Raw genomic sequence first — 14,103 nt, 5'->3', positions numbered from 1 at the left:
TTAACTCTGGTCTGTAACACAATGAAATGATATGCATGGTGCCTGTGGCAGGTTTTATCATGCTTTGATTTTGTACTTGGCATTCGTTAGCTGTCTCTGAGCTACTCATGACTGTAGCCTGCATAAAGCAAAGTGCTAAGGCGAGAGAAGGGTTGCTGTACTCAAGCCTGCTTTCCTTTCTCCCTTCAGGCTAGTAGTGAGTTCTTTAGAAGCGCTGGAAAGCTGCTTTGCTGTAGGACCAGTCAACGAGAAGGCAAGTAACTTTCTGAATACATTCTTGAGCTTTCAGAGATGGGGGAGGAGGGGCAAGATCATCAGCACCTCCTGCAGCCCTGGGGGCCTGATACGGAAGAGAGCCGCATCCATTTTGCTCAGAGCACTGATCTGAAAGTTGACTTAGCGAAAAGCGTTTGAAACTAGTTTAGAATGACAATTGGCATTTGCATTTATTGCTGGTGGGATTTTTGTGCTGTAGAGTGACCTCGTTTGCAAAATCATCAGGGTAGAAGCCTATAAATCTCAAAAGGACTTGTTTAGGCATGTGAAATGTTCTTTAAATGTCAAATAATAAATTGAGGGGTTATCAAAACTGTATTGCAAGAAGGTAGAAACTTGCATGCTCAGTGCAAGGGGGGGGTTGCTTGCAGAGAAATTGGACTCATGCATCATCGTAATGGTTAGTGAACTGAAGAATGTTTTTTTTTTGTCTGTTCTTGGGAACAGGAGAAGAATAAGGTGGCTGCTCAGGAACTGGCTACTATGCTCCTGTCCATGCCAGCTCCTTCCAGCGTCCAGCAGCAAACCAAGAGTCTCTTGGCTAGCTTGCACACCAGTCGCTCAGCATACCATAACCACAAGGTAAAATGATGGTGCAAAGATTTCAGCAACTACAGTAACTTGCTAGTTTATGTTTGAGGTGCAGCCTGCCCATAGAAAGCACTTTTTCCATGCAGTGTAAAGCTGCTGGCTAACTTTCCTTTAGCTCCTGCTGCCTGCCTTGCTGGTACAGTGTTTCATTGAAGTTTCACTAGCTAAAATGCTTTTTGAAGATTTTGTTGGGAAATAATATCAATCATTCCAGAGGAATCAGGATCTTGAAACACAAGCTTGTTTGTAAACTGTGTCAGTAACTCTGATTTCTGTTTGCACGTGCATCTGACATAGGGTGATAGGAATATACTAGGGTAAGAAGTGGTTGGACTGTGCTAATATAATTGCATTAAATGCATAGATGCCTGCAGGTAGACATTCCTAATGATTTGAATGGTTATGTTTATACATTGGTCATCCTGTCTGCATTTAAGCCAGAGGGAAAGAAAAATGGAAATGAATTCTCCAGACAGATTTTTTTGTTGTTGTTACTGGGTGATTTTTTAATATTGTTCTTTATAGATGACACTGGCAAAGAGAATTAAAACAGATGTCTCCATGAGCTATCCTGCGGGTGTATTTCAGCTGTTTTGCTGTTCTGCAGTCTGTTGTTTTTCTTTGCCTATGTTATCTTCCACTTTACAGGATCAAGCGTTGCTAAGTAAAGCCATTCAGTATTTGAGTTCCTCAACCAAGGAAGGAAAGGACCTTGATCCTGAAGTGTTTCAGAGGTTGGTCATCACTGCTCGATCCATTGCTATTATGAGACCCAACAATCTGGTCCATTATACGGAGTCAAAGCTGCCACAGTTGGAAACAGGTAGACGAGTCTGGATTTTTCTTGAGCTTTCTCTTGTGGTACCTGAAAATGTGTTGTGGTATTTGGTTCAGTGTGAGAGAGTCATATTTGAAATATAATATGTCTGAGATGGTCCTTGTAATGAAGACATCAGACCCTCTTAACAAAAGCCTTTTTCAAATAAACTTGGTGTTTCCCTGCGTATTAATGCTTTGCTCTGCACAAGTATGACAGCTGTTCTTTGATCTGTACAGAGAGTGAAGAAGGGCAAGAGGCCCAGAAACATGCTGAAGGAGAAGGCTGCACGTTTATTACCCAGTTGGTCAACCATTTCTGGAAGCTACATGCATCAAAACCCAAAAATGCATTCCTCGCCCCTGCCTGCTTGCCAGGTATGCTAGCTCTTTATTTGCTATAGTCAAGGTTGTGTGTTTTAAGGAAGCCCATTTTGAGCTTGTAAACAGAAATTATTTGTTTCAAACAAGACTTAAGTTGTTAATGATGCCATGCATGCTTTATAAGCATGCATATCTCTGAATTCTGCTCTAAAATTTCTGTTCAAAAATAAGTGTATATACTAGTAAAAAGATACATGATTGATTTATTTATGGTTGGCATTAGGGGATATTCAGTGGTGCTGGTATATGGCACATGCAGTATTCCATGTTCTATACAAGGTTGGTGTTCAAGCTCATTTTGGACTGAAGCTTCAATATTTTTGTGGCACTAGCATTGTGCTTTGAAGTCTACAAATAAAAGATGCTTCCTGCAGTGTCTTGATCTATGTGCTGAAATGGAAAGGTAGTTGATCGCAGTCCTACTTTTATTCCTTCTTAGGTCTGACTCATGTTGAGGCCACGGTCAATGCTTTGGTGGATATTATCCATGGATACTGCACATGTGAACTGGATTGTATCCATACAGCATCCAAGATCTACATGCAGATGTTACTTTGCCCAGTATGTAACCTTGCTATGCTCTGTATCAACCCATAACACAAATAACATGACAAGTAAAATACATGTAAAATGACAAGATGAGGCAATAAAAATAGAAGCTTGCAGCCAAAAACATACAACCAGAGATAGATGAAGGAGAAATGCATCTCTCCTTGTATTTTAATAATGTTTGTCATGCATTAACATGTAATAATAAGTGCTGCTTTATGGCTTTTGGGAGAAAAAGGGAATTTAGAAGGTAGGCAATGACAAATGCCTTATGTGAATCGTGACCAATCAGAAGTGTATTTTTGCCCGTCTTTCTAAATACAGTGAATAAGAACTTAAAGCTTAAGAAGTTTAATGATTACCTATTAACCCTCTAGGACCCTGCAGTGAGCTTTTCATGCAAACAAGCTTTGATCAGAGTACTGAGACCAAGGAACAAACGGAGACATGTCACCTTGCCATCTTCCCCTCGCAGTAATACTCCAATGGGTATGAAAAAATCCATTCATCTTTGTCTTTAAATGAGCACGACCTACTTCATTTGTCAGAAAAGACCCCAAAAAAGTAGCTTTTTAAATGGAACAAAAGTAGCCTTTCTTCATTCTTTTCCTTTCTTCCCTCTGTCTTGCCTCCCTACAAAACTTTTTTTTTTCTTTTGATACTCACCTTGTCTTTGGTATTCTAGAATTCAAAGGGGAGGTCTCTCTGAGATACTCTGATTTCAGTGACAGCAAAGCTTGAGTATTTTATTGAAACTGTAGCAATACAGTAATACATGCACATTTTCAAGCCTTTACATTATCAGTAACAAAAATATGTGTGGACAAAGATTAGGGTATCAAATGTGCATTCAAGAGATACTTTTTAGTATTGATATGAATTGTAGCTGTCATGGAATCTATTGGCAACTGTGAATAAACAGTGGATGGGGTTGCTATTTTTTCTCAGCACTGATTACCTTGTTCATGATATGTAAAGAAAGAGTGCATTTGTGAATTAATCCTTTTTGACTCAGGAGATAAAGATGATGATGATGACGACGATGCAGAAGACAAGCTGCAGAGCTCTGGGATAGCAAATGGTGAACATATCCGACAAGAAAGCCAGGAGCAAAATGAAGTTGATCATGGGGACTTTGAGATGGTGGTAAGTCTAGAGTACTTCTCTGGAGCCTTTAAAGTCTGCTAGGTACTTGGGTTTAGTTTAGTTACAATGAATCAATCTTTAGTGTTCCATTAGCTGGTGGTGGTTTGGCAAAAGCTCTCGTGTTTCATCTCCACAGTCTGAATCAATGGTTCTGGAGACTTCTGAAAATGTGAATAATGGGAACCCTTCTCCCCTGGAGGCTCTTCTGGCTGGAGCAGAGGGATTCCCACCCATGCTGGATATTCCTCCAGATGCAGATGATGAAACAATGGTGGAATTGGCTATTGCCCTGAGCCTGCAACAAGATCAGCAAGGTAAGTTATAAGCATTTATTGGTAGTCAGAAAGGTGAACAGAATATGGGGGAACTGGGAAAGAAGCAGAGCAGAAACTGTTGATGTGACCACCAACAAATCAAAGGTAGTAGAAATATGAAATGTAAATGTAAGGCCAGAGTTAACGTGGTTTGTTTGTGGGAAGATACTCATTGTTTGTTTTCTTCTTGCAGGGAGTAGCAGTAGTGCACTTGGACTTCAGAGTTTAGGACTGTCTGGCCAAGCACCAAGCTCTTCATCTCTTGATGCCGGAACGCTCTCAGATACAACAGCATCAGGTAACTGTTCACTGCAAGGAATATAGATATATATATAAATAAATAAACTTATATATAAGTTTAACCTAAATAATGATTTAAAATTCGTTTGTAAATAAGATTTTGAAGAATCAGTTATTACTATTGGCTTCATGTATCTTTAATAGTGTATTTATGACCTTTTCTTGCTTTGAAAGACTTTCATTATGGAGTTCAGAGGAATTTATTTCCTCCTCTTAAAATAAAACAGACAAAGTAAATTATATTTGGTATTTCCTTTGCATTTATAAACAACCAGCCATTGCCATTCAAGTAAATTAGATATCTGTCAATTTGATGATAAGGTTTCTTTCTCAGGTATTTCCCCTCCACTGCTCTTAGCAGTCGTAAGTGTACTGATGAACACTCCACATTCCTTTTTGATTTGTAGTTGAAAATTGACACAAAATGAAAAGATAAATCTTTGTGGTTTTTCTTTCTTTCATATGCAATTCTTTTGGAGTTATATTAAGACAGTGTTTTTACTTGTAACAGCTCTCTTTATTCTCTTAGCTCCAGCATCTGATGATGAAGGCAGCACAGCTGCAACAGATGGCTCAACTCTTAGGACTTCACCTGCTGACCATGGTGGGAGTGTGGGCTCTGAGAGCGGTGGCAGTGCAGTGGACTCAGTGGCTGGTGAGCACAGTGGTGAGTATCTCTTGCTTCGTTCTTGTCTGTATATCTGATTTCTACAGTAATAGGACTTTACCAGCATTAAGTGGGGTGGATAATCCCTGGAAAATAATAAATCTGTTCTAAATAGGTGATGCCATGCATTGTTTTGCAATTACCACCAATGTACCATATAGACAAAATATTTGCTCACTTTCATAGTTCTCTAGAAGTGTGGAATAGTACTTTTTGCTGGCCTGTAATAAATAACAGTGCAGTAGCCTAGAGCAAGAATAAAATAATTAACTATACTGCAGCATAAATTGGGATGAGATAGAAGTAATTTTCTGCTTTTTTCTTGGGACTGACACCTACGTAAAGCTGAGTAAAACAGAATTAATGTATTTAAAGGCTGCCAGTAATCAGACTTCTATCAAAAACTATGTCCACACTGCCTGTCCTGTATAGAACACCTTTCTTCTGACTCAGTTTAAATTTACTGCTGTAGAATCAACTCGATTTGTGCCACAAAGATTTGAGTCAAAAATAGTGCTGGGGGTGTTATGTTGCACTGGTAGAAAGATGCTCTTTAAAATTTTGAAGGTAACCATGAACATAATCTCTTTAGAACCATAATTCCAAAGGGTAGTGCGACTTCATTGGTCGCTAGGAAGAAGGCAAGATGCACGTGCACTTATGCTGATACTGTATTTCCCTTTCTTCTTTCTCTTCGTTTCTTTTTCAGTGTCTGGCCGTAGTAGTGCTTATGGGGACACAACAGCTGAAGGCCACCCTGCTGGACCAGGTAGTGTCAGCTCGAGCACAGGTGCTATAAGCACTACCACAGGCCAACAAGAAGGAGATGGTTCAGAAGGGGAAGGGGAGGCAGAGGGAGACGTCCACACCAGCAACAGGCAAGAGGCTTTGTTTTCATTTTCAAAAATCACACATCTGTTGTGCAGGGTCATTGTTTGTAGAGGAGTGGACTGTAGGTGCTGAAGTTCATGGAATGGGATTTGTAACTTTGGACAGTAAAAATCAAAAGCCGATCTTGTGTCTGAAACAAAATAGAGCAAACTATTGTTCCAAAGTGCCTCCCTTTGTGCATTCACCATGTAACATTACACTTAAGTGTAATGTGTCCCACAAAAGTGCTGCTTTTACAAAGTGATGAAAAAATTGATATGAGCCTATTAAACAGAAGAATCACTAAAATCTAACTCTGGGAAGCTTGTGAAATGCAGTGTTCAGGGGAAAAAAGCATGTACGTCATGCTAGACAGTCTGGTTCTGCAGAAAAAGACTGTGTCCATTGCCTGAGTTGCTCTGCATCTTTCATACTGCTTAAGTGTAAAGTCTGAGGGAGTCTGTCTCTGTTGGTGTTAATGTGATCACTTTAAGATTTCATGATTCTCAGAGTGTCTGTGGTAAATTGCAGTGCTCTGGTGAAAATCCTCTTGGGGCTAAAATTTTTTGCAATATGTCTGATTCCTGCCTTCTGACTTCGTAGACTGCACATGGTCCGACTGATGTTGCTGGAGAGGCTGCTGCAAAACTTACCTCAGCTCAGGAGTGTTGGAGGAGTCCGGGCCATTCCTTATATGCAGGTAACTGAGGAGGGCTTTGGAGTTGAGCCTTAATCAAATAGTTAATCACTGCTACTACTCTCACGTTTTTGTTTGCACATGCTTTTCCCTCTATCTTTCCTTCCCAGTCACAGTGTGTGAGTCCCTCTCTGAAGTGTTCAATCTGTTACACCTTACCCAAAGAGTTTTGCTGTGCATATACCCTTTCTCAGTGTGGTGTTACTTTTAACTGATGAGCCTAAGGGATAAAATCCTTGATCCCCTATATATTTGGGTTTTTCACATTTGTACTGAAAATTCACACTAGGGAGTGGTGTTGCAGGCAGAATTTGGGAAAGAACATAAATTAATCAAGATAAAACCTGTGCAGAGGTTTTGTGAAAGATAGTCTGTATCTATGTTGAAAACATGGAAGCTGTCTTCTGTTAATTCTCTCACTTCTATTTCCAGGTTATTCTGATGCTCACTACAGACCTAGATGGAGATGATGAGAAAGATAAGGGAGCTTTAGATAACCTTCTCTCCCAGCTGATTGCAGAACTCTGCATGGACAAAAAGGCAAGTTGTAGTATGAGCACACAATCTTCTGTGGCTCCTAGACAAGGTTTCTTCCCATGGAGGAATTAGATGCATTGGAGTCATAGAAGCATAGTTGCTGAATGGATATGCTCAGGCATTTTATTTCTGTTAGTTCATTTCACGTCACCTGTGCCTGATTCTAGCATTAGCAAGTGAGCACGGAAACTTGCTTGCCTTGAATTCAACTCCTAAAACAGTCTTGATTGATCAATGACGTACAGTTGACATGTATACATTTCCATTTCTGTAACTCTTCTCTGGCACCCAGGCCACTCTCTAGTCTTAGAGTTTAGGAATTTGGGTTGCTTTTTTAGTATTACTGTTTAAGCTTAAATTAGAAATGCTTTGTGAAGATCAGAGCACTGAAATTCAGATGCTTAGGACATGATGCTCAGCTCTGTAAGTAAGCAAGCTCTCTCTTTGCAGGATGTGTCTAAGAAAAACGAACGTTCTCCTGTGAATGAAGTACACTTGGTGGTAATGAGGCTGCTTAGTGTGTTCATGTCCAGAACTAAGTCAGGATCCAAGTCTTCCATTTGTGAGGTATATTCTTCAAAATGCTTTTTCAGGAGTGCGATGTGGCTGGGGAGTTTTTCTTCATCAAAGATGTTATAAAAGCTGTTACGTAAAATAGCTAGTGTAAAACTGAAAAATAGTTAAAAGTGCTTTGGACAAAGTTGCAATGGGTCTGTAATGTTTCTTGACTTATGAATAAAGATCTTTGCTGTAACTCAGATGGAGGAAACCAACACGGGAAGATGTCCGAATTTGTTTTATATGCACAGTCTGTTCTGTGCTAAGGGCAGAACATTAGTGATGTTATTTAAAATGCTCTGGTAGATTTTGTGTTGCATCTTATTGGTGCTGAAGGGGTTAAAAGGATTTGTAATGTGATTATTGGGAAGCAATATGCTGCTGTGTCAACGTAAAAGTCGCTAAGAGGATTCCTTAGATATTTGTTGCTAAAAGGTACAGTAATAAGGCATAAAAAGCAGTATGTGTGGTGGGAAGGAGATTAATAAAAAAGCATAGAGGTTAAAAAATTTAGTCTGAACTGCATCAAATTTTAATGAGCTTATGAGCTGTGGGGTTTGTTTGGATTTACAGGGCTGCTTTAATAGTTTTATTTACAGTAGCTTTTTCTCCAGCCTTTGTTATTCACTTGAGCTTCCCACAGAAATCAAAGCTCATCGTCTTGCAGAATGCAGGTGGAGCAATACCTGGGTGGAGCAGAGCCTCTGAGCAGCATATGCGTCAGGGACTCTTTCTCTACCAGAATTCACCCTCAGCTGGCCAAATCCCAGATAAACAAATAGAAATCCCAACTTTAAAAAAAAATAAAAATAAAAAAGGGAAAAAAAGCCCTACTCATCTAATCCATAGCTCAGTGGCCTCTGGCACATGTGTCGAGGGGAGATTAGACTTAAGAGGAGATTTTATTTGTTTTCCTTTACTAAGCGCTTGTTCAAAAGAGTCTCTGTAAATGTTTGAGTTTCTTTTCATAAACATGAAAAAAAAACAAAATCCAAAAAAAAACAACCTCAAACAAACCACAAACTTAAAAGCTGCCTGTAAAGTTTCATTAAAAAAAAAAATACTCTTATCCATACGGTCAGCAAATGCCATCTGATTGTCACAGCTTCCCTTGCTCTTCTGACATGGTGGTTCTCAGGTGCTCTAGTAATCCATTTTCTCTTTGTTTCAGTCTTCCTCCCTCATCTCTAGTGCCACTGCTGCTGCATTGTTGAGCTCTGGTGCTGTTGACTACTGCCTGCACGTGCTGAAGTCTTTGCTAGAGTACTGGAAAAGCCAGCAGAATGACGAGGAGCCAGTAGCCACTAGCCAGCTCCTGAAACCTCACACTACTTCTTCTCCACCTGATATGAGCCCTTTCTTCCTCCGTCAGTATGTGAAGGTGAGTCGTGCCCTATGCAATTAGTGTTATGTGACCTGCATTAAAGGACTGCTGCACAGAAGCAAGTAAAAACATCTTTGCAGAAGGGGTTTTTGCTCAGTTGTGCAATTAAAATCTGTTCCCTTAGTGTGTAGAGAAAATTATAACTGCTCTGAGTTTTCTAGCAGAGCAGCCCAGCTCGCTATATCTCTTGCTGCCTGGCTAAATGAGGCAGTTCTGTGGAGCTGCTGTCATTGTTTCTGGTTCAGGTGTTAATCTTCCTGAGGGGAAGCTACTCCATCATGTGACTGTTTATGCTTGGCAGGCAGAATTTCTGAACCACCGCTATTCATTGTGGCAAGGAAGCCTAGCAGTTGATAGGGATTTCTACACTAAACCCCAGACTTGCTCAAGCACCGTGGTGCCTTTACTCCACTAGAGGTGGGGGGAGGAGGGTTGATACACGTACCGATACAGGGAAAAAAGTCCAGTTAAATCTAAGTATGTCTCCTAAGTTGAAAGCTCATATATTAAAATACCTTAGGGCTACAGAATAATTTACTGCGTCCTCATAGTTGCCTTCTAGGTAAAGTACTCGTGCAGGTTTGTCAGCTTATTTTTGTTTATCAGTTGGGAGTTTCTTCTGGTTGCAAAGGTACAGAAGAGTTTTGTTTTTGGAAAATAAACAAACACACCCTGTAGCTTGTCATGACAGCACAGTGGGAGTTCTCAGTGCCAGGGCCTGACTTGATTTCTCTCACTTTCAGGGTCATGCTGCAGATGTTTTTGAGGCCTACACTCAGCTTCTGACAGAGATGGTACTGCGGCTTCCCTATCAGATCAAGAAGATTGCAGACACAAATTCCCGCATCCCACCTCCCATCTTTGATCATTCTTGGTTCTACTTTTTGTCTGAGGTGAGAACGTGATACACCTGCAGGTTTTAAGCAGAAAATTCCACTAATGTTACCTTACTTGGGAGAGATGAGGAATATCATAGAATCAATCTCTGATTCACATCTGATTTTCCTCCCCCTTAAAAGGTGAACAACTGGGTTTGTTTTTTACCTGTTGAACAGGTAGCTAAGCATAAAGCATATGTGGAAAATAAGATTGCTCTTGCTCCCTGTAACTCAGTGTTTGCTGCCAGAGAACTCTTAATACAAAATCTCTGAGATGGTACAATGTAATGTCATGCTTTGCCGTTGGTATTTAACTTAGTCCTTAAACAAGGAAGTAATAAGATGTTTGAAGTATATATTTTCAGTTGTATTGTTTAATTCTATAGCTCCATACTTGAAATAACAAATTATCTTACATTTGCACAAGTTTGTGGAAGGATTTCTTAATTAAGCTTGACTAGTTTTTTATTTGAGGTCACATTTTATGTTTATAGATGACAAAGAATAGTTTTCAGAAGCAGTTTCACAATCACAGTGCTCAGGATGCTGCACTATTGCTGTGCAGTGTTTCTTCTGCCTATGACTTGCTTTTATGGGTGACTTTACCTTAAAGTTGACTGATTCGTTAATGCACCTCCAGTATCTTAGTTTTTTGCAAGAAAACATGTTTTTGTTGGTGCAGGTTGCCTACTCTTGAGTTCACATTGCTGATGTTGTAGGCTTTTCTTTGTCTAGTACCTGATGATCCAGCAGACTCCCTTCGTGCGCCGCCAAGTCCGCAAGCTTTTGCTCTTTATCTGTGGATCAAAGGATAAATACCGCCAGCTCCGAGACCTCCACACTTTGGACTCCCATGTTCGTGGAATCAAAAAGCTCCTAGAAGAGCAAGGCATTTTCCTTCGTGCCAGCGTGGTCACAGCAAGTTCAGGCTCTGCACTGCAGTATGATACATTGATCAGCTTGGTAAGGAAAAGTGTGCAACTGTACTCGGAAGAAGTCAATGTTGCACTTATATAAGATGTCAGTAGTTAAAATACTGATGTGGTATTTAATCCTGTCTCATTGTGCCTTTCAGATGGAACATCTCAAGGCTTGTGCAGAGATTGCTACACAGCGAACAGTGAACTGGCAGAAATTCTGCATTAAAGATGACTGTGAGTTCTTTCTCTGAGAGAGGAGAGGGTATACATTACATGCCTTGGTTTGAATCAGGACTTCTTGGGTGGGGAGGCTCAACGGACAAAAAGAGAGGGACACAACTGAGTTTTGGGTAGGACTGAACCATTTCCATTAATCATTGTCACAGTGGTCTAATTGCATGTCTTCCTACCTAAAAAACGCAGTACGGTTTAATGGATAACTGACTAGAACATGAATTATGAGATCTGCCTTCTCTTTTTTTTTGTACTGCTGTTTTCCCAGCATGTAAATTGGGATGAAACACTTTGCCTTGTTGCACCCAAATGTTATGCTTCCTTAGTGTAGGGATGGGAATGTTCTGTAAGTCTGTGGGATGGTCCTTGTCATGATCAAAGGTGTTTTTTGTTGGTGGTGGTTTGGTTTGATTGTTTGGTGTGGGTTTTTCTGCTTTTAATTCAGGCAACAAAATTTTTCTCTTTTCTCTGCAGCGGTTCTCTATTTCCTCCTTCAAGTCAGCTTCCTGGTAGATGAAGGAGTGTCACCAGTTCTCCTGCAGCTGCTGTCTTGTGCTCTGTGTGGCAGTAAAGTACTGTCCATGGCTTCATCCTCCGGATCATCAAGCACCTCTTCCACCTCTGCTCCTGCAGCATCAGGCTCTGGGCAGACAGCCACACAGAGCAAATCCTCCACAAAAAAGAGCAAGAAGGAAGAAAAGGAAAAGGAGCGAGAGGGTAAGCTGCAGCTGTGCCCTGTTCCGTGGTTCTTTCAGGGATGAAGTTCGCTCCTCTTAGCTTTTTGTACTTCTGTTTAGAAAGAACTGCTTGTTTCTCATTGTGATAAATAGTAGTGTTGTGAAGGAGGCGTGGATCTTGGCAAGGGCACTTGCAAACTTTAGCTACATCTAGGAGAGTGGTTTTACTGTGTAGTAAAGGGGTCAAAGATGAAGTAGTATTCCGTAAGAGTTGGGACTGAAATTAAGTGTTGGGTATACCCCAAACCCACTATGAGTATTTATTAACTTGAGTGGGCTTTAAATTGTCTAATGGAAGTTGCCTGTACCAGTGACCAAGTAGCTTCCACCTAAATTGCTTGTCCCGGGTTGTAGGAGATTGAAATGCTCATGGAAATTAAATACTGTTGATGCACACCTAATTAGCTCTGCTCTTCAATGGTTATGTTCGGACTTGTTTCCTCTGTCTGACTTGTAAGCTATGTTGGAGCCAAGGCTGCTTCTTAATGGATGTCCAAAGTCTTGGGAAAGTAATTAAGCTTTCCTGTAAAAGTCATGGGCATAAATTCTCTCCTGGCTTTTCTTCAGGAAACTATTTTGGCTTTCTCTGACAGACGATTCTTTGTGACTGTTTTCACTGCCCTATTATTTCTGCTTCTCTTTTTATCAGGATGTGTAGTACATTTCTCACATCCTTACTGGCAAGTATTCTGGGAGTTTTCTTTTGTATTAGTCAGAAGCTTTAGCTTATATTTAAAAAAATAATAATAAAAAAGAGGAATATTGAACTTGCTTGTTGACTTAACCACAGTCATTTGCCTGCATTATCTGTATGATCCATTATTCTTTATGATCTATAGAATAGGAAACTGGCTAGCCTGTGAGGTACTCCATTCGTCTGCTTTCTTAAGTCTGTATCATGCTACCTGGTGTCTCCTAGGTGAGAGTTCGGGCAGTCAGGAAGATCAGCTGTGTACAGCTCTGGTGAACCAGCTGAACAAGTTTGCTGATAAGGAGACCCTCATTCAGTTCCTGCGTTGCTTCTTGCTGGAGTCCAACTCATCCTCTGTGAGATGGCAGGCCCACTGTCTCGCACTCCACATCTACAGGTGAGCTGGGAGGGAGCCTTTCTGAGCCAATTTCAACTCAGTTCTGGAAAGATGAAAAAGCTCTGTTCCTCGTGGAAGAGTTAATGTTTGAGGCTCTGTCCTGAATGCTTCTGAGACTTGCAAATAATGACATCACCTTGAGTTGCTCACACTCTTCTGCAGTTGTTGGGACTGGAGATTTAAGTTGTGACTTACACATTTCTGATCAACTTGAGTTATCATCTGCAACAAGCATTTTATTTCTGCCTTCAGAATCTGGCTCCTGACATCTACAGGAGTAGGTGTTTGTGGGAGGGTGAATTTGTGAATCAAATACAGGCTTATGCAATTATAAAGGTGGGAGTTATATATGCAAAGGCAGATAGCAGGATGCTGAACTACTTCAAGAGTCTATTGAGTTGCTGCAAGACCTCTGTTTGTATTTCAGAGCGTGCTGGAATACTGCTGTTGGCAAGAAGAGTTGAGATTTGACTCTGAAATCTCATGTATAGCAAGATAATAGTTACAATGTTTAGTGATCTGATGTATTTTCCATCCCCTATATAGTTATCTTGTCAATACAGCTGTTGTCAAAATAGCTATCTCAACAAGCCTAATTGATCTGTAATCTATCCAACAGGAACTCTAACAAGTCTCAGCAAGAATTACTGCTGGATCTCATGTGGTCAATCTGGCCAGAACTTCCAGCCTATGGAAGAAAGGCTGCCCAGTTTGTAGATCTCCTGGGATACTTCTCTCTGAAAACACAGCAGACTGAGAAAAAGGTACAGTGCCTTTCTGAAAAGGTACCTCATCCGAGGCCCAGCCAGTTACTAATTTTGTTAGTACTTGTTTAAGGTACTGCTGGGACAGATTTTCTGTCAAAACAGCTTCTTGTAAAAATGTTTTCATTCTGAAAATTTGAATGTTAAAAAAGGTAGACTCCTTAAAAAAAATTGGGGACTGGAGATTATTTTACTTTGTTGTGTTGTGGTTTTTATTTTTATTTTATTTGGAAGAAAACTTTTCCTCGGGAATTCTGCTGGTTCCAATTTATAGATTTATTTTTTTTTTCAGCTCTTAGAAATTTTGTAACCGTGACTTTTGAACAAAGGAAGTGGTGGGATTTCTTAGGGGACCAGTGGGCTGAGAACAAATAATTTAGATGCACTGATACT

General features: G+C 40.4%; 1 protein-coding gene across 1 annotated transcript in view; it reads left to right on the top strand.

Annotated features, from left to right (window-relative positions):
• UBR4 (ubiquitin protein ligase E3 component n-recognin 4) overlaps nucleotides 1-14,103 on the top strand; it is a 77,812-nt gene that overhangs the window by 33,778 nt on the left and 29,931 nt on the right. The window contains exons 50-70 of the mRNA XM_032201420.1: nucleotides 190-253; nucleotides 724-858; nucleotides 1,516-1,690; nucleotides 1,924-2,061; nucleotides 2,507-2,628; nucleotides 2,994-3,105; nucleotides 3,632-3,762; nucleotides 3,899-4,076; nucleotides 4,270-4,374; nucleotides 4,888-5,043; nucleotides 5,753-5,921; nucleotides 6,517-6,613; nucleotides 7,043-7,150; nucleotides 7,598-7,714; nucleotides 8,877-9,086; nucleotides 9,833-9,982; nucleotides 10,703-10,930; nucleotides 11,043-11,121; nucleotides 11,596-11,838; nucleotides 12,778-12,946; nucleotides 13,566-13,710. Coding sequence (XP_032057311.1) covers nucleotides 190-253; nucleotides 724-858; nucleotides 1,516-1,690; nucleotides 1,924-2,061; nucleotides 2,507-2,628; nucleotides 2,994-3,105; nucleotides 3,632-3,762; nucleotides 3,899-4,076; nucleotides 4,270-4,374; nucleotides 4,888-5,043; nucleotides 5,753-5,921; nucleotides 6,517-6,613; nucleotides 7,043-7,150; nucleotides 7,598-7,714; nucleotides 8,877-9,086; nucleotides 9,833-9,982; nucleotides 10,703-10,930; nucleotides 11,043-11,121; nucleotides 11,596-11,838; nucleotides 12,778-12,946; nucleotides 13,566-13,710 — 3,031 coding nt within the window. The remainder of the gene's footprint in view (nucleotides 1-189; nucleotides 254-723; nucleotides 859-1,515; nucleotides 1,691-1,923; nucleotides 2,062-2,506; nucleotides 2,629-2,993; nucleotides 3,106-3,631; nucleotides 3,763-3,898; nucleotides 4,077-4,269; nucleotides 4,375-4,887; nucleotides 5,044-5,752; nucleotides 5,922-6,516; nucleotides 6,614-7,042; nucleotides 7,151-7,597; nucleotides 7,715-8,876; nucleotides 9,087-9,832; nucleotides 9,983-10,702; nucleotides 10,931-11,042; nucleotides 11,122-11,595; nucleotides 11,839-12,777; nucleotides 12,947-13,565; nucleotides 13,711-14,103) is intronic.

Source organism: Aythya fuligula, chromosome 21, assembly GCF_009819795.1.
Source record: "Aythya fuligula isolate bAytFul2 chromosome 21, bAytFul2.pri, whole genome shotgun sequence".
Classification (NCBI taxonomy): Eukaryota; Metazoa; Chordata; class Aves; order Anseriformes; family Anatidae; genus Aythya; species Aythya fuligula.
Note: the sequence above shows the minus strand (reverse complement) of the source record. Positions and strands in the feature narration are given on the sequence as shown.